We start from the raw sequence: 25,990 nt of genomic DNA, 5'->3' as shown, positions 1-25,990 counted from the left end.
TTGACAGCACTGTCCAAGCCCTCCTGGAGCTCTGGCAGCCTCGGGCTGTGCCCATTCCCTGGGGACCCCCCAGCACCCTCCGGGGGAAGAACCTTTCCCTAAATCCAACCTAAACCCCCTGAGGCAGCCCCAGGCATTCCCTCAGTCCTGTCCCTGCTCACAGGGACCAAAGATCAGTGCCTGCCCCTCTAAATAAAATAAATTTTGTAACAGAGGGTTGATGTGACAAAATGAATGAAATTATTAATTTTAAGCAGAGTAGATGATAATTACACCTTACTTCTCATAATGCAAAATTCAGGGAAGCACTGGATTGGCCATGGATTCAAAACCTGTGGAAGGGGAGTGCTCCTTCCCTTTGACAGCTCAGCTCACCCCAAAGTGCTTCAGACTGCCAGCCCAGTCCCTCCTGTTTATTCTCTCCTAGGAATGTCACAAACTCAGCCAGAATGTCACAAACTCAGCCACAAATGAACTTCACAGCTGAAGTCTGGTGCTGATCCTGCTGGGTTTCACCTTTGTTGGGATGGTGAAGCAAACAAGATTCCTAGAAATGGCTCCTTGGTGCTGTGCCAGATTTAATGGTGGAATTAATTCCCACAAGAAACATCACCTGCTCCTCACATTGCTGGGAGGGTTTTCCCCAAATGCTGGAACTGCAGGACCACCTCAAATAAATGGAAATTCATCAGTCTCTGTTCTCTGCCCCAAACTCTCAGACACCACCACGGGCTGCTGGACACACAAAGCTCCCCTGCTCTGAGGCACCAAGCCTTTGTTTGCTGGGAAAAGGAAATAAAAGAGTCCCAGCCCACCAAAACCTGCGAGCTGCTGGAGCTCCTGGTGCAATCAGAGCCTGCCAGGATTTGCCTGGAGCTGGCATTCCCTAAAGAGATGCCAAAGCAAATGCCATCCCTCTGTCAGGCAGCAGTGGCAAGGTTACCCCCAGAGCCATTCCTGGCCAGGGTTAAACTCTCCAGAATTCAGTTCAGATGCTTTGTGAGCTCTATCCCAAAGCAGCAGAGCACACTGCAGTGCTCTGGACTCTGCAGGCACCTGTCCCTGCTCAGATCCCTTGGCCAGCAGTGATTTGGCAGAGTGGGGAGCTGTGGGCACTGAGGAGCAGTGAGTGTCCCCATTGTCCAGGGAGGGCTGGCAGGGCTATATTTGACTGCAGGATGGGCACTCCAACATGGGGAACATTCTTCTGGGGAGAGTCATCCTCGTGTCACCACCAGCAGAAGGAAACCTCCTTTGTCCCCTGCCTTGCCTGGAGACAGGGGCTCTCCTGCAGCCTTCACTGGGTGAGTGTGGTTTATCTGTAAATAAACTGCTGTTTGTGCTGCATTTTGTAGGATCTAAGAGCAGCATCAGTTGTTTGTGTGACAGCTTTGCACTGCAGAAGTAGATTATGCTGTGTGATTGTATCTGCTTTAATGATTGTTTTTCCAGTGTTGTTATGAAAATCCTGGTTTGCTTCATGTTTTCTCACCAGAATCTTCTCTGGTTTACTGCATGTTTAGAAAATAATCTGCATTTGAATTGAAAACTGTAGGTTTTAACTGTGATTATAAAACAATGAAATTTGTTCAGGGAAAAATAAACCCCATTATTTAGTAAAAATGAGTCTGTATCAGTAATTATTCATGAGCATGGAAACAAGGCTCTGATGCCCAGGATGACAGGACTCATTTGCAGCTGAACCACTTCTGAAGACAGCAGAAACTATGAAATTACAATGATTTTTTTCCATAAAAGCCTGCTTCATTTTCTTCTCCTTTTACTTGTCAGCATTTGTTGTTTTTTCCAAAGTTAGTGCCCACAAAGCAAACATTATCAAGATAATTCTGTATTTTCATTTGCATGTTGGGATATTTTGCATGTACCACAACAACCCTGCTTTTCCATGGACTGTTTATAAGAAATTTATTTACATCAACAGAAAACTGTCCAATTAAAAAATTGTACAAGAAAATTATACTGGGAAAAGCTGAGGGTCTGTATTTTTATCAGGTTCAGATTCCAAAGCAGCAAAGCTCAAATCCAGGTGGAAGATGTGCCAAGGGAAAATTTCAGTCATGGAACACGAGCTAGGGAAAGATTTGCAGCTATGCTTGAACAAATTCTATTCAGCAACAATTACATTTGCAAAGCTGCTTTTCCAAAGTAACCCGAGCTTTGAGAGCCTGTGAACGTGCCAGGGCCAGGATCCTGCTGGGTGGCTGGGATTTAACTGCAGGACAGGGACACCAGGAGGGATCCAAAATTGCCTTTAATGCCCAGCCATTAATGAGAGGCTAAAAGCAGAGAGCTGTGGGTCCCCAGAGCAGAGGCTGGCAACAGGATGGGAGCCAGGAGTGCCAGGGTTTGCTCCTGTGTCCCACCTGTGCACTGGGATTGCTCTGGGAAGCTTTCCTGGTCACTCCTTGGGGAAATCCTGCTGTTCCTGAGCAATTCCTTGTCCCACCTGTGCACTGGGATTGCTCTGGGAAGCTTTCCTGGTCACTCCTTGGGGAAATCCTGCTGTTCCTGAGCCATTCCTTGTCACTCCTGGGGAAATCCTGCTGCTCCTGAGCCATTTCTTGTAGGCTGGCATTTGTTTTCTCCATGATTTTTCATCCTTTCCCTAAGAGCTCAGCAGAAACACGTGTTCCCTCAGGATGTACAGGGCTGGATAAAGCATTTTTCTCTTGGAGAGCTGAGCTGGGACTGCTCTGAATGGGCATGGGGAATTACACATTTGTACATGGGGAATTACACATTTGTACTGGGGAATTACACACTTGTACATGGGGAATTACACATTTGTACATGGGATGCATGGGGCAGAGCTCTGCTTCAGCACCCTGGTTTGGTGAGAGCTGTCCCTGCCCATCAGATGGGCTTTAACTTCCAACCCAAACCATTCCAGGGTTCCTGATGAGATCCTGGAGAAACAGGAACAAAAGCTGCCTTGAGTGACTCCATTCCTGCCCCTGATGCCACTTTCCACAGAAGCATCCCTCTCATAGCATGGATATCAGAAAATACTTTTATATCAACCTTCACTCCCAGGCCCTGAACACCAAAGCAGAACAAGGACTTTAAAAGATTCTGTTAAAGTCTGATTTGAATGTTTCAATCTATTCCAGCAAGACAATTTGGTTTTGACATCTCACCATGGGAACCAGAGCCTTCTTCCACCACAGAGAGGAGGAGCAGAAGGAGGAGAGGAAACAGAGCTTGGAAATTACCTCCACAACCAGGAAAAAAAGGTTTAAAACCAGGTAAGCCCCAGAGTCAGGGACAGGCTGAGTCCATCAAGTGCACCCAGGCCTTTCTACACATTCATGCATTTGCAGAATGCTGAGTTTGTGAAATGATGGAACATTATCTGGGTTCTTTTCCATGAACCTGCCCCTGGAAGTGAGGAAGAGGAGACCTTCAGCCTTTCAGACCTGTCGATAGCAGCTGCCCTTGCCTTGACCTCTGAGACAGCCAAGTAAGTCAGGAGTTATTGTAACTCCAATATAACATTGTGGGCAACACCACAGCTCTGCACCAGGGTCACAGCTCTGCAGCAGGATCACAGCTCCCAACTTATTCTGCTGGAAGCAAAAGAGCAGGTTCAACCCAGAGGTTCTTCCTTTAAAAACACCAGGACTCAACTAAAATGCAGGAAATTAAATGATGCTGCCATGTGATAATGAGGAACATTGCCCTGTTTACATGCAGGGGTGTGAGAGAAACCAGATTTTATAGGAATAAATGGAAAATACTGACAGATTAATTAATGAACAGTAACAGATGGGACTCTCCCTCTTTCCCAGAAAATTTCAGCCACATCTCTCCTCCCTTTGATCCTTTTCCCAGCTTCCTCCCCAGGACCAGAAGTGGCCAAACAGTCCCCATGGCAGTCTGATCTCTTCTGGGAGTGCTGGTTCCTGTGGGGATAATTCCCTGGCATTCCTACCACACTCCATCAGCTGGTGTTTCTGTCCTTACCACTTCTGATCTAACAAAAAGTGTGCTATCAACAAAAAACACCCCTAAAAAAGAGAGGAAAAGTTTTATCTTGACTTCTGTCGGCTTTTATCATCATGCAGTTCCAGGGAGTACAATCTGAGAAGGGAAGCTGAGCTCCTGGAGCTGGAACAGAGGGGGCAGAAGAGAACTCGCTTTGGGAATGACACGGAGAAGATGGAAGAGGAGCTCATCAGGATCTGCAGGCAGCTCCGAGTGAGGGCTGACAGGAAGGGGCTGCGCAGGAAGGTCAGAGCAGAACCCTGGGCTGGCACCAGGGGCCAGCAGGGCTAAAACTGTGATCCTACTAAAGCAGGTGATAGGACAACCCCAAAATTGGCACCAGAGGCCAACAGGGTAAAAACTGATCCTGCACCAAAGCAGGTGTTAGGACAACCCCAAAATCTGGCACCAGAGGCCAACAGGGTTAAAACTGTGATCCCACACCAAAGCAGGTGATAGGACAACCCCAAAATCTGGCACCAGATGCCAGCAGGGCTAAAGCTGTGATCCTACACCAAAGTAGGAGTTAGGACAACCCCAAGATCTGGCACCAGAGGCCAACAGGGCTAAAGCTGTGATCCTGCACCACAGCAGGTGATAGGACAACCCCAAAACCCCTCCAACCAAAGGCCCTGACACGTTACCAGAGGTCCCTGGTGCCAGAGGGTTTGTGTGAGAGCTGCCCCCTGGCCTGCCCTGCCCTGAGCAGTGTCTCCTGCCCAGGCCCTGCACAAGGCCTCCCTGCAGAAGGAGCTGCTGGAGCTGCGCGCGGCGCGGGCGCCCCTGCTCTGGATCCCGCTGCGGGCACACGGCGTCTGGGAGAACATGGATGTCACCCTGGCATGCACCGTCCTGGGGAGCCCCCTGCCACAGGCCACCTGGTATGGCACTGCCAGCACAGCCCTGCCCTGCCCAGGAGGGAGGGACAGCTGCAGGGGGCACAGAAAACACCTCAGGGGTGTGGGACCAGCAGGGACATGGGGGCCTGGAGCAGTGACAGTGCCATGGGATCCTTCTGGGACAGGGATGGTGCTCATGGAGGATTCCCTGGACATTTCTGTGGAATCCTTCTGATGTTCATGGAGGTTTCCCTGGAGATTCCTGTAGGATCCTTCTGGAACAGAGCTGATGCTCATGGAGGTTTCCCTGTTTCCTGAACACTCCTACAAGGCTCATTCTGGGACAGGGCTGATGTTCATGGAGGTCTCCCTGTTTGCTTTTCCCACAGGTAGACTTGGATTTAAGTCTCAAAAAGCAGAATGTCCTTTCAGCACCAAATCACCACAAACATGCCCCAACAAGGCCTGGCTGCCTTGTACACCATGAGAGTTTCAGCATAAAGTGCTGCTGCTTCTACAGCTTGTAAAATACAACACAACTGTCACTTACTCCCTTTGTATATTAACCAACCTCAGGGGGAGAGTGTTATGGACTGGGCCTGAGTGCAGCACATTCCATAAATACCAAAATAAATGAAAGATCACCTCAAAAGCCCAATTTGCACAGTGTATTTTGATCAGTTTGAAGTGATTGGCCATTCCTCCTCTGGAAGGTTTAAGTGTGCAAACATTTGCATTACTAATGACTGGTGGGCAGCAGCTCTGCCACTGTGGGAGCTCTGCATGTCCTGTGTCCTTCCAGAACGACCTCCCTGAATTATTCAGAGAGCAAACAGAGTCTGAACCTCCCACACATCCCTGGGAGCACAAGGAAGAGACATCTGTGAACTCACTCAGAGGAGCTGCAGGGCAGGGGATGTAAAGGCAAGGCTGAGCAGCCACACAGGACCATGGAGGGCTCTGGGTTGCATTGCCAGACTGGTTTGGATTGAAGAGGGAGATCTGTAAAAGAGGGAATTGTGTCTGCTTCTCTTTCCTGTGGTGTTTGATGTGGGTCCTTCCCTAACAGCACATTTCCTTCTTTTCCACCAGGTATAAAAATGGAATCCCCATCAATCCCCGCCAAGCCCCAGCAGGAAAATACAAGATCAAAAATCAATTTGGGATGCTGACCCTGCAGATCAGCAGGTAAGGGCTGTGCCCTTGGCTGAGCTGCTCCTTCAGCTGAGTGAGACCTGCTTGCCCTAAATTCCCAGTCTGTGGATGATAAACAAACCCAGTAATTCTCCTGGAATCTGACCTTGCCTGCCTTTAAGGCTGTTGTGTTTGAGCTAAACCTTTGCCAATCTCCACAGTGGTTCACAAGGTTTAAAAACTCTACACAAAACCAAACAAAATTAAATTGCTTAATTTATTCTGCTCCTCTTTTCATGTATCAGCAACATGTTTTCCTTCAGGGTAAGGAATGCACATTAAGCACTTCATGAACAGACAAAAATGTGATTTGGGATGGATCAATGTAATCAGAACAACATTAGTTCTGATCTATGAATTATCAGTGATAGACAAATGCAAATCTTCAGTGCAATCAAGTGTTCCACATGCCTTTTGCTTCTTCAGTACTTAAAATGTTTTCCTTCTGGGTCTCAAGAGAAAAAACTGATGACAAAGTACCAGAAATCCTTGTAATTGAAAGGAAAAGCAGCTCCTGGATGAAAAGCAAACACCTCTGGGATTAAAGGGGAACCCCTTTGAATTTGTCCTGTGAAATATGAAGGAGGGGAAATTTAATTTTTTTTCAGATGCTCCATGGAAGATTCTGCTGAGTACAGTGTGGAGGTGAAGAATCCGTATGGTGAAGCTTATTCCTTTGCTACAGTGCTTGTCAGGAGTAAGTACAAACATTCCTTTGGGTTTCAACTCCCCAGTGCTGCAGGGTCTTCCAAACATTCATTACTGGATAGGCACACACAGGCACTCTGGAAAGGACAGAACAGCTTCTCTTCCTTGGTCACTTCTGGGCCCAGCCAAAGGTTTTCCTTTCAGATTCCATGTGGACACAGCTGTCCTTTCACTGGGATAAAATTGTACTAAATTTAGGAGCTTATTTCTTCTATGAAACAGCCCCACAGTGGAACTCAACAGGCTCACAGAGAGTCTGCTAAAGATAAGCAGACTCTTATGGCAGAAGGAATGGTTCCCCAAGAGCTGTGGCTCTCAGTGGCACCTCTCAGGGCATTATTGCAGAGAATGTCACATTCTTCCCTAAAATCAGTAACTACCAAGGGCAAATGCAAGATTTTCATCTGGGATTTGTGTTCTTAAAATAACTGGCACAGACTCCACAGATACAAACTGTGCACAGCCAAAGCCAGACGTGGGGAAGGAAGCAAATAAACCACTAGCACTTAAAAGGGAAATAATCTCCAGCTTTAGGAAATATGCAGAGCAGTCTCACAGAATCACAGTTTAGCTGTTCATATTTCATCTATTTATATCTAAATTAAAATTTTGTAATAAAACAAATGGACAGAACAGACTTACAGGCAATTGTAGACAATGACACCCTTCAGTGGGACTGACAGAGCGCTCTGCCATGGGGTGTGTTGTTATCACACTTATTTTCACATGCCATATTTTGATCTGAACTCTCTCTGGGATGCAGATCTCACAAGGAGACTGTGACTCCAGGACTGTAAAAGCAGTGTATTATCACATCTTTCAAGGCCTTTAATTAAACAGTGCCAAAATTCAGCATAACTGGGAATATGCAGCAGGCATTTACCAGTTCTGAAGGGACACCAGCCCAGAAAACCTTCATTGCATCCTTCCCAGATCCCTAAACTGCCCCTGCCCTAATGCAGGACAAGTCACCAGGAGGTTCTCACAGTGGGGCCACAACAGGAGCTGCCCTTGGCCACCAAGCAGCAGCCTGAGGAAAAATCCCATGCCAATAATAACCTGCTCCTCTCATTGCCTGTGGGACCTTTAGGATCAGAGCAGGATGAGGATGGAACAGGGGCTGTGGCTGGCACAGAAGGGCCTGGCTGGGACTGCTCTCCTCACCTCTGAGGATTTCATCTCCTGGAACATTCATGGAACAATTTCTCTGCAGACACATCCCCAGAGGCTTGCGAAGGGCATCAGGGGTCACATGAATTGAACTTTTAGCCCGTGGTGACACTTTAAAGGTTCAAATCAAGGCTGGCTTGAGGGAAAAACAGTTTGCTGAGCATCACTGGGTGTCATTAAGATGATAAACACTCCATGAGATTTGCTAAATGTGTTTTCCTCTTCTCTTATAGAATATTATGGAAAGGAGTCAGGATTTGATTCAGAAATATACAAAAGTGAGTAAATAATGAATGTTATTATTAATTATTTTTATAGCCTGATGCACTTGGATTATTTTTTCCCTGAGAGCTTTTCCTGTCAGCCTGACTGCACAAGTGCAAGGCTCACTCTAAATATATGACAATAAAAATACTCCAGGAGGAAGGCTCTGAAGTCTCTTTATCATGCTGACTTTCATTCCACAGGATCCCTTCTGGCCAGAGAGGCAGATTTTGCTTTTCCACTGAAACCCTTATTTGCAAGAGAAAAGGAGCCTTTCACCCTCTCCTGTCACTTCTCCTCTGATTTACTGGAGCACCAAGGAGGCATCACCTGGTTCAGAGATGGTTTGTAGGCAACAGCTGAGTTTGTGTGCATTTACCTCGGGGAATGTCCCGCTGGAATTCACAGCTGGGATTGAATGTTCACAGACAAAATAAGAAAATTATTAAAATCCAGGATTCCTGAGCTGTTCTCAGCTCTGCTCAAGCTACAGATGTTACTATTTAATGTTTGTGTGTAAAGGATGATACCATTGAAATGTTTTGGGGGTAATGACATTCCTGTTCATAAGAATATTTGAAGAGCCTTAGTTTGAAAAGCCTCCAGTGGTTCTCCAGGGAGAAAAACTTCTGGATTCTCTGTGTGTTCTGCTTGGGTCTTTCTGTGGATCAGAGTCCACAGCTGCAATCTGAAGGCAAAAAAATAACAACAGGAATGTCTTAGAGACCCCTGCTGCCATTCTGTGCTTTTTGAGGCATTTGGGAATAAATATTGCCACTCCTAACCAGGCAATCCAGGTGAATTTCCTTCCCCTTCTCTGCTGCACAGGGGAGCTGCTGCAGGACTCAGAGGGCCGGGAGCTGAGGTGCCAGGGCCGTGAGGCCTCTCTGACAGTGCTGTGTGCTCACAAGGAGGACGAGGGCTTCTACACCATCCGCGTCCCCTCGCTGCACGGACACAAGGAGCAGACCACCTATGTGTTTGTCAGAGGTACCTGCAGGTCTCCTTTCCTGGGGCCTTGGCATAAAGAATTCTCCCCCTCACACACAAGGAAACAGCTCCTAATTTTGTGTGTGGATACAATTAGCACAATGACCAAATCTTATTTTCGCTGATGATTTCAGTATTAGAAAACTGTGTTACTGGGATAGGCCTTTAGACATTTAAAATTAATCTCCTCAGTGAAAATTCTGGAAAAGAACAGAAGCTCCCTCCCTCACGTGGTGTTTTGCAGATGCTGCAGCACTGACAGCTGGAGCCCCAGGATCCCCCCTCAACGTGAGGTGCCACGATGTGAACAAAGACTGCCTGCTCCTCTCCTGGGTAGCCCCCAGTGATGATGGAGGAAGCCCCATCCTGGGGTACCTCATTGAAAGGTCTGTAAGGCACCACTCAGAGCTAGGAACCCCCATTTGTGGTGGCAATGGAACAAAGGAGGGCTGTGTGTCCCTGCAGGTGTGAGGCTGGCTCGGAGCAGTGGGTGCAGTGCAGTGCCCAGCCTGTCAAGGGCTGCAGGTGCCCAGTGCTGGGCCTGGCAGAGGGACAGACGTACCAGTTCCGTGTCAAGGCTGTCAACAAGGCTGGCACCAGCCACCCCTCAAGGGCCAGTGACCCTGTCACCACCCAGGACGCCAGCAGGGATAAGAGAGTGACAGGTTGGTACCAAACCCTCAGAACCACGGGGGGCTGCAGGAGTAACTGAGTGCAGATTGTCCAGATCCTCTCCATTGCCACAAATGTCTCTGCTGAGCCCATCTTGGGATCATTCTGAACAGAGAAAGCTCAAAGTGCCATTGTTTGTGACGAAAAATGTCTGTAATTGTGCACAGAACCAATGAGCCAGCCCCTGGGTTCTGGCACCTCCTGTGGGTGGGTAACTCTGCCCTGTTTGTCATTGCAGTGATCCCATATGACCAGGGCAGGACCATAGAAATATCCAAGGATGACCTGGAGGGTGAGTTCAAATCTCCCCAAAGTGTTTGTCTCCTTCTTTATATTGAAGAATCTTCATTTATAGTGGGAGAACAGAATCCACTGTAAAAGAACTTTAATTTTCCTGCCACATTATCACTAAAGCCTTTTCTGCCTTCCCATAGGACACATTAAAATTCCCTTGCCACCCACCAATGTTCATGCAAGTGAGGTCAGAGAGGATTATGTGGCTTTGGCCTGGGATGAACCAGATCCACGAGGCAGAGAGCCACTGAATTACTATGTGGAAAAGGTAAGAAAATAATATCACACAGAAGGGGAGCTGCAGAGAAGAACAATTTCTTTCTCAGCTGGGACATGATACAGGTGAGGCCATTCCCAGTTAGGAACTGGGGAGATCCAGCCTCAAACCCAGCTGGTTCAGCCTCTCCACCCCACATGTGCCCTGAGCCACGGCCCTGACTCTGACACAGCTCAAGGACTAATGATTGACAAGCCATGGACAAGGAATTTTAACACCACAGAACAGTGGCAGAATTGTAACAGGAAGAACTGAGAATACCTCACTGTCCTGTTCCCCAGTAATCACTCTGTTGGTTAATTAGCATCTTCTGCCCATCTCCTTTCATGCATTCTTATTTCTCACCTCCTGTAGCAAAGGCGCCCTCCGCTGCCAAGGGTGAAACTGTGGGTACATCCACAAGAAATACATAATTTATGGGTTTAGTTTGTTTTGTTTGGAGCTTTTTAAAATTCCTTTCCTCCAAAGCCCAGCTTTGTTATTGGTCAGGAGGGGTTTGTGCTCACTTTAGGAGCTGTAAATCATCTCTTTTTCCCTTGCAGTGTCTTGTGGGCAGCAGCTCCTGGCAGATGGTGAACCTGGAGACGCCAGCGAATTCCCCAAGATTTGCACTCTTCGGGCTGGAGAAGGGAAAATCCTTCCGGTTCCGCGTGCGTTCTGTCAACAAGTTCGGCATCAGCGAGCCCTCGGTGCCCAGCGCGCCCGTGCTGGCCGGGACACCGCCCGGTAACGGGAACGCTGCTCTGCCGCGCCTGCAGCAGCCCTGCAGGGGGGCGGGCTGACAGCAATGGGGGGGATTCTCTCTAAACCTCATGGCTCTAACTCCTGCACCGGCCCTGCGGGGGGATGGACTGCCGGGAATGGGGGAATTCCCTCTAAACCTCATGGTTTGAACTCCTGCACCAACCCCGGAGAGGGCAGGGACTGCCAGCAATGAGGGCATCCCCTCTAAACCTCATCATTTTAACTCCTGCACCAACCCTGCCAGCAATGAGGGCATCCCCTCTAAACCTCATCATTTTAACTCCTGCACCAACCCTGCCAGCAATGAGGGCATCCCCTCTAAACCTCATGGTTTTAACTCCTGCACCAACCCGGCACAGGGCATAGGCTGCCAGCAATGAGGGGGATCCCCTGCCCTGCCCACACTCCCCTCTAAACTTCGTGGTCTATGGTTACACAGCAGTACTTTGATATAAGGAAATCTCTTGAAGCCCTAAATCCTCCTTTAATTGGTTTGCAGTTGGCCAGGGCAGTGTTAATCTGAGCAAGCAGTGAGCAGGGAATTACATTTAATGAAACAGGAACAGTTGAAGGCTGTGTTGAATCCAAGGGTGCTTGCAGCGTGGGGTGAGGGAGGTGACAGTGTGCAAGGAATGACAGGAGACTGCAGCAGCCCGGGCTGGGGGCTCAGCCAGGACAGAGCCTCTGCATGGCTGCTTTGGCTTTGGGGTGTTTTCTCCCTGGACTGAACTCACACAAAGAGGCCACAGGCTCATGTTGGTGTTTCTGTTCTGCAGAGGGATGAGCACTGACTCTTTATTTGTGTATTGTCCCACACTGAAGCTGCTCCAAGGTTCACTCAGAGATGGAAATGCAGAGGGGAGCAGGTCCCAGTTCAGGGTGGAGCCAAGGACAATCAAGATAAGCTTTGTTTTTCCTCTGCTTCAGAGGAGTTTGTGTGGGGAGACTGCAGAAATCAGTGGGAGAGAAAGAAGTCATCTGGCAAACCCAAGCACAGATCCTGTAGAGCAGACCCCATCCATGGCATTTTGCTCTAATTCCACTGAATCCCAGAATGGTTTGGGTTGGAAGGGACCCCAAAGCTCATCCATAGGCAGGGACCTTCCACCATCCCAGGCTGCTCCATCCCCACCCAACCTGGCCTTGGCCACTTCCAGGGATGGGGCAGCCACAGCTTCCCTGGGCAACAATTTGAAAACGGTGCTCTGGAAAAGGTGAATAAATCAAACAGCCCAACTCATTTATAATACTTTGGGCTTTTTTAAATTACAGATTTTAACCCTGACTACTTTCATCTGTGTTTTTTGTTTCTTTCCTTTTTTAGCTCCTCCATCTCCACCATCTCAGGTTCTGGCCTTCAGAGACACCAGGACATCTGTTGTTGTGCAGTGGGACAAGCCCAAGGATGGCCCAGAGCCCCTTGGGTATTACATCTACTGCCGGGAGACGGGCACGGAGCAGTGGCAAACAGTCAACAACAAACCAGTGACAGGGACTGAGTGAGTGCAGCTCTGCTCTGCTGAGGGAGGCCAGGGGCCCGGCCTGGATTCCTCTGCTTTTGCCTGGAGTCGTGTTTCAGATAAAAAAAGACCTTCCTTCAGTCCCCACGCACAGGCTGGCAGGCACAGCAACAGCAGGGCCTCGGGGGGTGGGGGGATTCAGGATTGCTGCAGGCCTGAGCCAAGGCTGTGTGCTCTGCAAGGGATGGGCTCCACAGCCCCACTGAGCTCTGCAAGGGCTGGGCTCCACAGCCCCACTGAGCCTGGGGCTCTGCAAGGGATGGGCTCTACAGCCCCACTGAGCCTGGGTTCTACAGCCCCACTGTGCCTGGGGCTCTCCAAGGGCTGGGTTCTACAGCCCCACTGAGCCAAGGCTGTGTGCTCTCCAAGGGATGGGCTCTACAGCCCCACTGAGCCTGGGGCTCTGCAAGGGATGGGCTCTACAGCCCCACTGTGCCTGGGGCTCTCCAAGGGCTGGGTTCTACAGCCCCACTGAGCCAAGGCTGTGTGCTCTGCAAGGGATGGGCTCCACAGCCCCACTGAGCTCTGCAAGGGATGGGCTCCACAGCCCCACTGAGCCAAGGCTGTGTGCTCTGCAAGGGATGGGCTCCACAGCCCCACTGAGCTCTCCAAGGGATGGGCTCTACAGCCCCACTGAGCCTGGGTTCTACAGCCCCACTGAGCCAAGGCTGTGTGCTCTGCAAGGGCTGGGCTCCACAGCCCCACTGAGCCAAGGCTGTGTGCTCTCCAAGGGCTGGGCTCCACAGCCCCACTGTGCCTGGGGCTCTCCAAGGGCTGGGTTCTACAGCCCCACTGAGCCAAGGCTGTGTGCTCTGCAAGGGCTGGGCTCTACAGCCCCACTGAGCTCTCCAAGGGATGGGCTCCACAGCCCCACTGAGCTCTGCAAGGGCTGGGCTCCACAGCCCCACTGAGCCAAGGCTGTGTGCTCTGCAAGGGCTGGGCTCCACAGCCCCACTGAGCCTGGGGCTCTCCAAGGGATGGGCTCTACAGCCCCACTGAGCCTGGGGCTCTCCAAGGGATGGGCTCTACAGCCCCACTGAGCCTGGGGCTCTCCAAGGGATGGGCTCTACAGCCCCACTGAGCCTGGGGCTCTCCAAGGGATGGGCTCTACAGCCCCACTGAGCCTGGGGCTCTCCAAGGGATGGGCTCTACAGCCCCACTGAGCCTGGGGCTCTCCAAGGGATGGGCTCTACAGCCCCACTGAGCCTGGGTTCTACAGCCCCACTGAGCCTGGGGTTCTCCAAGGGATGGGCTCTACAGCCCCACTGAGCCTGGGCCACCAGCAGAACCACATTCCATGGGTTTGCCTGTTTTCCACTAGAGTAAGTCTGTGCCAATCACATGCAGAATTTACAGTCACTCTCCAGCTGTGGGGGTCACATGTCAGGCAGAAAAAGTCCATTAAAAAGTCCTGTTTATCTCCCTGCCCATGGTGATTCATCTCCATCTCATCCATACCCACTGTGAGTTATCTGCAGCCATTTCATGTGACACATTAATTGGTAATGACAAATAATGATTTTGCAAAAACCAAACCTTATTAAAGTGTGTTGATGTCTGCTTCAGCACTGTTTACCTGTGCACAGGCAAACACAAACATATTCATTTGCTCTCCCAGGTTTACTGTTCCTGGGCTGCAGCCTGGAAAGGAATATGTGTTCTGTGTGAAATCTGTCAGTGATGCAGGACTGAGTGAGAGCTCACCAGAAACAGATCCCATCGTTGTCAGGCCAGCAATTGGTGAGTAGTGACCAAATGAAACCCCTCCAGCCCATCTGTCAGGCACAGCCACCACTGCCTGCTATGGTGACAGTGGCTGAGAAACAAAACAAAAGGGAACTCATTTTCCTGTACCCTGCAGCTTCTGCCATCAATTACACTTGCCAAACATGGACAGAGTTAATTAATTAGCACTTTGTCCTAGCAGCGTGTTACATTTGTGGTGTTAATTTGGCTCTGGGTACAAGTGACCATTTTAATTGCTCAGTTATGTGATGTCTGGAAACCAGCATTGGGAATTTCTCAGGGAAATTATAAAATCCTACAATCACACCATCCAGGACCTAACCCTCCATGTTCCCACTTTATCATCCCACTGCTGCCACCTTTTCCTTCACACAAACCCTAAAGCACCAGGCAAGGGACCTCCACAGGGACATCCAAGGCTTTTGCTGTGACTCCAGATGAGAACGTGGACGTTGTGCTGACACTGCTGTTCCGTCTGTCCCTGCTGTTCCGTCTGTCCCTGCTGTTCTGTCTGTCCCCCCGTGCCCAGCCTGTCCCTCGGCCCCTCGTGACTTTGTGCTGCTGCACTGTGGCAAGGCTGAGATGACCATTGGCTGGAAAGCCCCGAAGCACAAGGGAGGAACAAAGATCCTGGGATATTTCCTGGACCAGCACGAGCCCTCTGAGCCCGACTGGCACGGAGTCAACGCTCGGCCGATTCCTCGGCGCGTCTGCACGGTATCCATTGGGGCACAGCTGGGAACAGCTGCACCAGGGCTGAGCTGGGCTGTGTCTGCTCCTGCAGTGCCCTGCTGAAGTGACCAGGTCTGCCCTCTGCACCCCCAGGTCAGCAGCCTGCAGGAGGGGCACCTGTACCAGTTCCGTGCCCGTGCCATGAACAGGGCTGGAGTCGGGGCAGTGTCTGAGCCCAGTGACCTGTTCAGATGTGAGGAATGGACCATGCCAGAGCCAGGTATCCCTCGTGGAAAACCATCCAGGAAAATGGCACCAGCTGAGTTTGTAATCTCCTCACTCACCCAAGGGGTTTCTGCCACAGAAATGGCTGCTCCCAGGACAGAAAAGCACAAAACACTTCCAGGGGTGTTCTGATGTTGTTCATGCGTTACACAGACAGAGCACCCAGGTATTTAAGTATTGTTTCCAGAGAATGAAGAATCAGGATCTAAACTCTAAACCCCCTTTTCTTTACACCACAGCAAATAGCATTAAAGCAGCTGGTGATGCTATTTCATAAACCTACCCCTAATTACCATAGATCATCAGCAGCTGGTGATGCTATTTCATAAACCTACCCCTAATTACCATAGAAACCATCCCCTACAGACGTGCTACCCCAAACTGTGCTCTGTGACCCCAGCCCAACTGCAGTTTCCCTGCTCCCTCTGTGCCAGGCCCTCCTCACGACGTCAGGTGCACTGAGGTGAGGGACTGCTCCCTGCAGCTGCACTGGGAAGCTCCTCTGTACCTGGGGGCAGGGCCGGTCACAGGGTACTTCATAGAGCTGTGTGAAGAAGGCTCAGAAGAGTGGAGACAGATAAACAAGCAGCCCACAGCCAGCACCCACATGAAGGTCTGTACCTGCCCTGAGTGTCCTGGTGCTGCTTGTCCTGCTCTGACACTAATTCCTGGCTCTGTTCCCTGCAGGTGTCAGACCTGGAAACAGGCAAGTGCTACATTTTCCGAGTACGAGCGCTGAACAAGGCTGGAGTTGGACCCCCCTCACTCCCCTCAGACCCTGTGGTGGCTAAAACCAAACCTGGTATGGAGCTAAAAGCCATGGGACTGGGCCAGCCTGTAAATAAATGTATGATATGGGTGAAAATGTGCTTTGTGATGCATCAGCTACTTGTTTCACAGCAAGAAACACCCTCAGTAAAACAAAGATGATCAAATCAAGCTGCCCAAATGAATTAGCTCTAACTGTGCTCTGTGGTTGTTTTCTGAGTTAGATGTGCAGAAGCTCAGCCCTGATCTGCTTTGGTAAGGAGTGTTTGGTGGGTTTTTCACACATCCAGGCACAAATGAAATTGAAGTCGGGGTGGATGAAGAGGGTTTCATTTACATGGCCTTTGAAGCTCCTGAAAAGAATGACTCCTCTGAATTTATCTGGTCAAAGGACTATGAGGGACCTCCAGATCCTGACCGAGTCCAGATTGAAGAGAAAGGCAATAGGTGAGTATTTAATGCACACTGAGAAAATGAACTGGTGAGTAAGGAACACATTAAACACCAAGGAAAACCTGCAGCCAAATGTTTCCCTGTCCTTTCCCTGATTCCCAGCCCTGGAGTCCATGAAATGGGTTGGGCAGTGCAACCTGGGAGCAGCTGCCATCCTGTTCCCAATATCTTTATATATTGGCTCCTCAGAGTCATTTATAAATTCCAATAAGTTCTACATTTCATGGGTGTATCAAATTCTGTCCCAGGAGACATCATTTCTGAGGAAAATATATAATTTTTGCTATTATTCTTTTTACTTCTAGATCAAAGCTGATACTGAAAGAGCCCTCAGAGAAGGACCTGGGTGTGTATTCAGTGGAGGTCACAGATGTAGATGATGATATCTCTGCCAGCTGCACGTTAACAAAAGAAGGTAAAAACTGATCATTGCCAAAAAAAAACCTAATGTGCCCTCATTTTCTAATCTTAGATGTTGAGAGGAAATTTTCCTGCAGAAGAATAGTGAGTGACTGATGTCACTTCATGGTATCACTAAAAAGATGTTTCCCATTCCTTGAAGGCTCAAGGGCAGTTTCTTTTACAATCCCCTAAGGAAAGATTCCTGCAAAGTCATTTTTCCACTGCAGTTCAGATTTCACATTTGGCTACACTGTGACAATGATTCATAACTTCTTTAGCACGCTCCCTGAATTGATCCAACCAATGTTTTATTCAGATATAGCCGACAATTCCCTTCACCACCTTTTCTAGTCCTCCCCATTACTGAATGTTTTACCTTCTCTTTGATGTAATGTTCATCAACAAATTAAATTAAGTTGATACAATTAATTTGTTTTGGCCTAGTGTTGACTTTTAACTCTCTGCATTGCAGACCTGGACAAGTTATTGAAACGCAGCCACGAAATCAGGAACCCACGTAAGTTGAAGCAGCAAAAAGCCACGAGCAGGGGCCAGCCTGGGAAAAGGGAAGCCAGCAGAGCCCTGGCTGTGCCTGGGATTCCCCTGGTGCTTCTCTCTGCCTGCCAGTGATCAAGCTGATATCTGGCTGGAACGTCGATGTCCTGGAGAAAGGGGAAGTGAGGCTGTGGCTGGAGGTGGAGAAGCTGTCCCCGAACGCGGAGCTGCACCTGATCTTCAACGACAAGGAGCTCACCAGCACCCCAGTAGGTTTTGTTCTGCATTTCATCTTGGCTCACTTCCCCACTCTGAACATGGCACATTCCCAGTTTTCCAAATTTCTGATGGGGATTTTGAACTGAATACAGGCAAATCTGATGAATTCTAAGAGCAGATGGAAGAGATTTATTTCTCAGTCCAAAGCACTGGAAATAGCCCTGTGTGTTACAGCACCCTCCAACCTCCTCAAACATCCACAAAAATGTTCAGGCCTCCTCCTTGTCCTCCCATATCAAATTAATATTAGAACATGTAAAAAATACTTGGAATGAGAGGACCAGAGGAGAGAACAGTTGATAATGAAGCACAAATATAAATCATGGGCTGTCAGCTCAGTGCAGAGCAGCAATGCCCAGATAACAACCAGGACCCCCAGAACAAAGGACGGGTCCAGGCCAGAGCAGTTCAGAGCTGTCAGTGCCCTGTTGGGGGGGTTAAATCAACATGTAACAAGTTTATCCAAGGCTTTATCTCTTCTAAAATCTGTCTCCTCTCCACTGGAGAGCTGACAGGGATCTGCACATTTACCAGGCTCGTTGCAAGGACAATATTTGCTCAGAGCAAACAGGCAGTGAGGCAGTGATGATGTTTGTGTTCAGGCACCTGGCACTCCTGGGGGCAGGAGCTCAGTGGTACCTGCACCTCAGCAAGAGGGGGAAATATTCCCCACCCTGGCCAAGGATGGAACTGCACATCACAGACTGTAACCAAGTGCAGCACTCCCATGCCACTGGAAATCACAGATACTCTGGTTTCAGCTCTGTAATACCCATGAGGGAAGGATGTCTTCCTCATCCTGTAAAATGAGGGGAGTTTATAAGGATACAGATACAAAATAACTGCAATATCTGCTGTGCCAGGAGCAGCTCTACTGTGCAATCTCTTCAGTTTCTCCTATTTCCTCCGTTTTACACAGACACACAAAATCAACTTTGTCAAAGAGAAAGGCCTCGTGGAACTGATAATCCAGGATTTCTGTGCTGATGACAAAGGGATGTACACAGCCCAGCTCAAGGATGGGAAAGCCAAAAATCAGTTCACCCTTGCTCTCATAGATGAAAGTAAGTGAAATTCAGAATCAAATATAGACTGCCATGCTCAGTGGAAACTTTGTGAGGCACTTAAGGCCCCAAAGCATTTCCAACAGTTCTAATGGCACACTGGGAATGGGGAGAGCAAATTTTAGCCCAGATTTAAAGTCCAGGAATCATTTTAAAAATTTTCTGAATCTCTCTTTACCATTAATTAAAGCTTTTAGTCTTATAAATAGGTGCTTGATGATAAAAGCAGTCTGCTGAAGTGGAATGCTTAGTTCTTGCTTCCAAATATTTTACATATTAGCTTGCAGTGCTGAACTGTGCCTTGGCAGCAGAGTGGGGAGTGTGCAGTCATTTATCTCAGGGCAGGATCAGGCTGGAAATTCAATGCATTTAGCAGCAGGTTCACTGCACTAAAGGTAATAAAGACAAGGAGGAAATATCTCTATTGCAAAGGAAATATCCAGTAATGGGGGGTTGTTAACTTTGTCCTTTGCTGTTCCATAGCTTTTGCTAAAGTGGCAGAAGAAGCTGATGCAAAACGGAGACAATGGAAGAAAAAGCAGGGTAAGGTCAGCCAAAGGCCAAGGATTGTCAGAATGAGGCCAGGATGGCAAAAGCCAAATGGATTTATTTCACTCCATCATCTTTTCAAACACAGTATTCAAGCTGAGGTGACACTAGGATAGACTCCTTGTTTTCAGATACTTTACCCTGCCCTTAAAAATCAAATAATGAACTAGTTTTAGCCAGGCTAGGCAGATTTATCAGTGGAGATCCTCTGCATCAGTGCTGTGGCACTGAACACTTTCAAACCCTGAAAACTGTCCAACCTGAATATACATTCTGTAATTAAGATCCACTTGTAAAAACCAGGATTTCTAGCTAAGTTTGTAAAGATCCATGCATTCCACTTTCACCTCCCACCTATGGTGGTGAATAAAGAAGTTTATAAAACAAGTTCATTGCAAAAATACTACAACTGAAATGTGATACCCTGCTAGTGAGGATAAAAATATTCCCTTGTTAATGACTGTGACAGCACGTTATAAATCCAATCTCTTCTCAGCTGCCCAGTATGGGATGAAAGGATCTGAAGTAATTTATTTCAGTTTCCCCTCCCTGTTCTCCGTTCCCTCGGGAATTCCAGGTGCACTGCGGGAATCCAGCACTAGATGGAAGCATTCCCGCAGGAAACTCGGCACAGGCACCATGAGAGAGGTTTCATTTCTTTCCAGGTCCACATTTCATAGAGAACCTGACATGGAAAGTTTTGGAGAGCTGTGAAGTGCTCCTCACCTGCAAGGTAACAGAATTCCTTCAGCATCAATTTTGGGTGCAATTTTCAGAGGATATGAGCAGTGCAAATGCTTTGCTGCATTTTTAAGGAAATGGTTTCTTTTGGGCAGAAACTTTAACAAAGAAGGGAAATTCTCAGATTCTGGAGTAATGTAAGTGATGATTCATATTAGGACATCCAAGAATTAAGAAATCAAAAGGATTTTGACTTCTAAATGTTGGCTTCAAACAGGCAACAAACCTGAGGAAGGACACCAGCTTCCAGTGGTTCTTCAATCACAAGGCACGAGCTGGTGGAGTGTTTGATCCACAGACTGGGATGGGAACTCTGCAGATCCCAAAGGTGAAACATCAAACAGCTCAGAGGTCCACAGGAAAATGGGAAAAAAAAAAAAATGGGCTGATCTTATTCATATTCCATGTGGGTTCTGGGTAGTGCCCACTGAGTGACAGAGACACTGAGAAAAGCCAAAGAGGAGAAACTTTTAATGTTACAGTCAGGCTCTGAATCTGAATTCTAGTGGAGTTCATGGCAGGGGGTTGGAACTAAACAATCTTTAAGGTCCCTTCCAGCCCAAACCAGGCTGTGATTGAAGATCCTAATAAGAATTAAGATGTTTTTAACAGTGGGTGGCTGTGCAAAGTTTAACACATCCTGAGAGACTGAAAAGAGCTGGTTTCACACAGGCACTGAGGCAAAAGCTGAGCTACTGAACCCCAAACCCAACAGTTTCTGAACCAGACCCCCCTATCCTTTCACAGGAGCTTTTGGGACAAATTTCCCCTTTTTCCCCCCTCATTTCTGCTCAGTTCAACCAAACTGATTGGGAAGGAATGAATCTCAGCTTTTCCCCTTTTCCAAATCCTGCCCTGTTTCAGTGATAGGGGAGATTTCTCTGGGAGGGGTGTTGTTTGTTTTGGGGCTTGTCTGGGTTATTTTAATCAACATTACACATGCACACACGTATTTGGTAGGTAACCAAAGCAGATGAGGGCCTGTACAAAGCAGTGGTTTCAGATAACCGAGGAGAGGACTCCACCCAGCTGGACCTCACAAAAGGAGGTGAGAGAACTTTGGATCACACAATAAGACACATTCACACCCCTTTTGGGATTTAAACGCAAATATCCTCACTTCCTACAAAACCTACATGTCCTGTGTGCTTTTATAGGAGTTAAAAGCCACACTAAAATATTACTGGTTGAATTTAAAGAGTTTCCTGCTCTACATGCTGATGTCATTTCCACCTGCAGTCATTTCTCCAGCCAGGGCTGCTTTATAAATTCTGGCAAGCCCCACAGATAAAAGCTCAGGGATGTTTCAGTCACTCCAACCCAGAATCAATCAGGAGGTTCTGCTGCCCAAGATTAAATGCTGCCCCGACATCTGGAATCCATCATGTGAACCTGGTACATAAATCTCCTGTCTGGGAGGCACATGCTGAGTGGGAAGGAAGATAGGAGCATCTAAATTTAGTAAGAAATGCCCAGCATCTGAAAACAAATGAATCAGAGGCAAAACCTCCATTCCCAGTGAGCTGTGCCACAGAAAAAGACAGCAAATAACCCGTGGGTATAAACCATCCCAACCACAGTGAAATTCAGTGGCAGATTGGAGGTGGTTTGCTGTGATTTGTATTTATAGACACTTCAATCTTTGTCTTTCAGCCTTTGAGGAGCTTCTGAAGGAGCTGTGCAGGATCAGTGGTATGTGAGGGGAGAGGTGGGAGGGCACAGCTGGCCCTGGGTGTGGAACCAGCCCAGCACCATCCCCTCCCTGCTCCTCTGGCTGGGATTTTGTCCTGGACAGGGAAATCTGGGAATTCCTCCTCAATTCCAGTCTTTATTTTACACCACCAGCTCTTTCTGCCACACCTCTGAAAATCCAGCCCACTGAGGAGGGCATCAAAATCTACACTGAAGTCAAGTACTACACAGACTACATGAAAACCACCTGGTACCACAAGTAAGTCCCCAAAAAATATTTGCAAAGCTTCTGGAGCACTGTTCCTTCTAACTGTTTATCCAAATTTAAACATTTGGGCCTGAGCCCATACATTTTTTCTGGTTTTGTCTGAGTAACGGCTGAAATCCACAATTCACTCCCATCCTGGAACAAGTCTGGGAATTCCAGAGTGGAAAGTCGTGTTATTTTTATGGTAGCACTGCAGAAATATTTATAAGTGATCATCTTTCCTAGAATAATAATGATGCTGCACTTATGGTACTGCTCAGTTACAGCCTCCTTGGTTACAGACAGAATTTTTTCAAACACTTCAATTTTACTACTTCATGTTTTCCTAAACCACTCTCTTCCCCCACTCTGAATACAAAATATTCCCAAAATTACAAAATTCTTCCCAAACACTGAATAATTTAGCCTCATAATGTCTTCCTAAATAGAGAGCTGGTGTTTTATTAGATACCACCTACACATGGAGATAAGGAGGTGAACTTTTAATAACACTCAAGGGCTACACACTTACAAATATTCAGCATCTAAACAGGATTTAATCCCTTAAATAACAACTAGGAGGTCTTTTGTAGAGTTTATGAAGCTCTGGCAAACTGCCTCCAAGTGCAGCCCCATGGATTTCCTCTCTCCATGGAATGAATGCTGACTCCCACTGGAAAAAGTGATTTCTCAGCTCTGCTGAAATGACAGAAGTGCCATCACTTGCTCACTCAGGGAGAAGCAGCTGGAGAGCCGGGACAGGAGCAGAGCTGGGAGCACCATGAACCAGCTCTGGCTGCACATCCTGGAGCCCGGGGAGGCCGACAAGGGCAGATACACCCTGGAGATATTCGATGGCAGCAGCTCCCACAGACTGACAGCAGACCTGTCAGGGCAAGGTGAGCTGAGTCACCCCTGAGCTGCTTTCCAGGAGCCCTCAGAGCTGGGCAGGGATTGCTCTCCTTTCTGGAGCTGGAGCTGATCTCCATGTGCAATCCCTGTGGAACTGGGCTGAGGGGGACAGGGAAGAGCCCACAGCAGCTCTCACGAGGAGAGAGGAAAGGACTGAAGCCTTTAGGGAGCCTTGGCACTGCTGGGGAGAGGATGAGAACAGGGCAGCTGCTCCTGGGACCTGTCCAATTCCTCCCCTGGACAACAAATCTCACAGGTGGCATTTTGGAAAAGAGAACTTCCAGGATTACAAAAGCTTTTCCAAACTGTTGGGGGTTTTTTCCTCCTCTAAACTTCTCTTTGGGAAGAGAGAACTCAGTCCCACTTATTTCAGTACACAAACAGAGCTGTGATTCCTTAAGGCAGGGGCAGATACCATCTATGGGATAATTGCATTTATCATGCAATCCCAGCACTGGTAACAATAACATAATGCTAAATCTAATGAGTCAAACAAAACTAAAGGCAACTTCCCTAAAACCTTTCATTCCTGCAGCTTTTGAAGATGCCCTGGCTGAGCACAAGAGGCTGAAGTAAGTTCCTCCTAAATATTTTCACAGCTAAATCTATTTTGAGTCTCACACTGTAAATTGTTCATATAATGGCTAATAAATAAAACCACAATCATTTTCTCTCCCTTTCAGGGAAGCAGCAATAGCAGAGAAACGTAAGTAAACGAATCTCTTCCCTTCAGTGAAACACAGCCAGGTTTGCTGATTAGAAAAACTAAAATGTTCTATTTGTTCATTCCCAGGCCGTGCCAGAGTCGTTCAAGGTCTGCCAGATGTTGCCACCATCATGGAGGACAAGGTGATATTGAGTAACTCCATGAATTCCTTGCACAGACACAGAGGGATCAGTGATGGGGAGGAAAGATCCTTTTGTACCCTCCTGTGCACTGCCAGGGCTGGCAAGTGCTGCCCTCCTGGGTCACCCTCACTGCCAGACCCTTGCTGCTGTCCCCCCAGCTCACAGGATTGGACTCTGAAGGCCTTTAGGTGCTGGGCCTGATTCTCCCATCAGCCCAACTCCCTGCTTTCATTTCTGAGTCACATTTCCCTTCACTCAGGCAGCACAAACCCCCTGCAAATAACTGCAAACTCACCCTGTGCCTGTTTCAGTGCCACCTCACAGCACAGGCAGCTATAAAAACCAGTGAGACAAATATGAGTCAGGCCCAGTGCATTCAGGCAGGTTAATCCTGATTGCACTGGAGGAAATCAGGAAAAGGGATATCAGATATCAGTGCTGGAATGTCACCAATGCAAATGTGAGAACTGATTTTTATTGCTCTTAATTTAAATGATGTGTGGACGTGGCACTTGGGGATGAGGTTCAGTGGTGGCTGAAGAGCTGGCCTCAATTTTAAAGTTTTTCTCCAACCTAAATGATGCTGATTCTATTCACTGAATTTCCCTGCACATTTACAGCTCCACAATCCATTTCTGTTCTATGCACTGAATTTCCCTGCACATTTACAGCTCCACAATCCATTTCTGCTCTATGCACTGAATTTCCCTGCACATTTACAGCTCCACAATCCATTTCTGTTTTATGAACTGAATTTCCTGCACATTTACAGCTCCACAATCCATTTCTGCTCTATGAACTGAATTCCCTGCACATTTACAGCTCCACAATCCATTTCTGCTCTATGAACTGAATTTCCTTGCACATTTACAGCTCCACAATCCATTTCTATTCTCTGTTTCACCACAGACCCTGTGCTTAACCTGCTGTGTGTCTGGAGACCCCTACCCAGAGATCACCTGGTTCAAAAACGAGAAGGTCATCGAGTTTAAGGACAGATACAAAATGGATGTGAAGGGCTCAATGGTCACAATCACCATAGAGAGAGTCTGCAATGAAGACACAGGAAAATACAGCATCTATGTCAAGAATAAATATGGCTCTGAAACAGGGCAGGTCACCATCAGTGTCTATAAACACGGGGAGATCCCAATAGGAACAGAGCAGGAAGTCCCAGCTGGGATTGCCACAAAAAAGCGTAAATGAATTCATTGTCTCCTTGAAATGGAAAGGAATTTAACTCCTTCAGATGCCTTTTGGTGTCTCTGTGTTTATTGCAGCAGTATTTCAGTGGTTTGGCAGTTGTTATAGAACAATTCTGGGGTGTGTGTGTTTGTGTGTGTGTGTGTGCTCACACGTGTGTGCACTGCATGTTCACCCTCCAGACAGACTCTGCCCTGGTAGATCTGTGTGGGGCTTTCAGTGGAGGGGTTTTGTATTAAATCTCTACATGTGACAGATTTTCTTGTAGCCTCTGTGCGTGTGTCATTAAACTCAACCCCTTGGTGCCATCTCAGCACTGCTCTGAGTATATCCATTATGAAATCACTCCACCTGTGGGTGCAAGGGAAGTCAGGACATGCTCCACACATTAAAATGACCCTGCAAATCAGGAATTCTCACAGGTAAATGTAGTCACAAATCTGGCTCTTTCTGTGTAAGCCTTCTTTAAAATTACCTACTAAAAAAGGGTGGTGTGTTGGTAAGAAGAAGCTGAGCTTGTGAATTGTGTCTCTATTTAAATAGAATGAAAAGTTAACTCAGAGAGGTCACCCACCCCTGGGATAAGGCTCTGTTTGAATTAAGCAATCTAATTGCAAGGCACATCTAATGAAAGTCTTCCAAAATCAACAGTCAGGCCTGCACAGACAGCAAGGAACTTCTCAAGGGCTGGAGTGAGTGAAGAAATCCTTGTGTAGTTGGTGAGAAGAAAAAATAACACATCCTATTTGCTCCCTGCATTCACTCTCCCAGCAATGTTCCCTGTTTCATCTTTTATCTTCTATTAAAATAAAAAGTCAAAAGAAGCTGAGTTTAATTCAATTCCATTAGATGCACATCACTGACATCTGCTGGATAAAGTCATCACTCATGTCCCACTCCAACATGATTTTGCCTGTCCTCAATGGGAGGCCCCCAATTTTAAAAGAAATAGAATG

General features: G+C 47.8%; 2 protein-coding genes across 3 annotated transcripts in view; one reads left to right on the top strand and one right to left on the bottom strand.

Annotated features, from left to right (window-relative positions):
- Positions 1 to 25,990, bottom strand: part of GRHL3 (grainyhead like transcription factor 3) — a 99,038-nt gene that overhangs the window by 66,958 nt on the left and 6,090 nt on the right. The window lies entirely within an intron of this gene.
- MYOM3 (myomesin 3) lies at positions 1,188 to 25,347 on the top strand. The gene is made up of 37 exons (XM_063177221.1): positions 1,188 to 1,304; positions 3,132 to 3,266; positions 3,407 to 3,481; positions 4,086 to 4,251; positions 4,729 to 4,886; positions 5,937 to 6,032; positions 6,647 to 6,735; positions 8,150 to 8,194; positions 8,384 to 8,524; positions 9,009 to 9,170; positions 9,415 to 9,556; positions 9,636 to 9,835; positions 10,081 to 10,134; positions 10,277 to 10,404; positions 10,956 to 11,139; positions 12,482 to 12,656; positions 14,296 to 14,417; positions 14,953 to 15,140; positions 15,249 to 15,375; positions 15,815 to 15,993; positions 16,068 to 16,182; positions 16,439 to 16,595; positions 16,907 to 17,016; positions 17,476 to 17,520; positions 17,631 to 17,767; positions 18,697 to 18,841; positions 19,325 to 19,384; positions 20,056 to 20,123; positions 20,349 to 20,459; positions 21,092 to 21,179; positions 21,785 to 21,823; positions 21,977 to 22,082; positions 22,806 to 22,969; positions 23,518 to 23,554; positions 23,666 to 23,688; positions 23,776 to 23,831; positions 24,741 to 25,347. The coding sequence occupies exons 2-37, from the start codon at positions 3,160 to 3,162 to the stop codon at positions 25,035 to 25,037; spliced, it is 4,296 nt and encodes a 1,431-aa protein (XP_063033291.1). The 5' UTR covers positions 1,188 to 1,304; positions 3,132 to 3,159; the 3' UTR covers positions 25,038 to 25,347.

Source organism: Melospiza melodia, chromosome 27 (assembly GCF_035770615.1).
Source record: "Melospiza melodia melodia isolate bMelMel2 chromosome 27, bMelMel2.pri, whole genome shotgun sequence".
NCBI classification, from domain to species: Eukaryota; Metazoa; Chordata; class Aves; order Passeriformes; family Passerellidae; genus Melospiza; species Melospiza melodia.
Note: the sequence above shows the minus strand (reverse complement) of the source record. Positions and strands in the feature narration are given on the sequence as shown.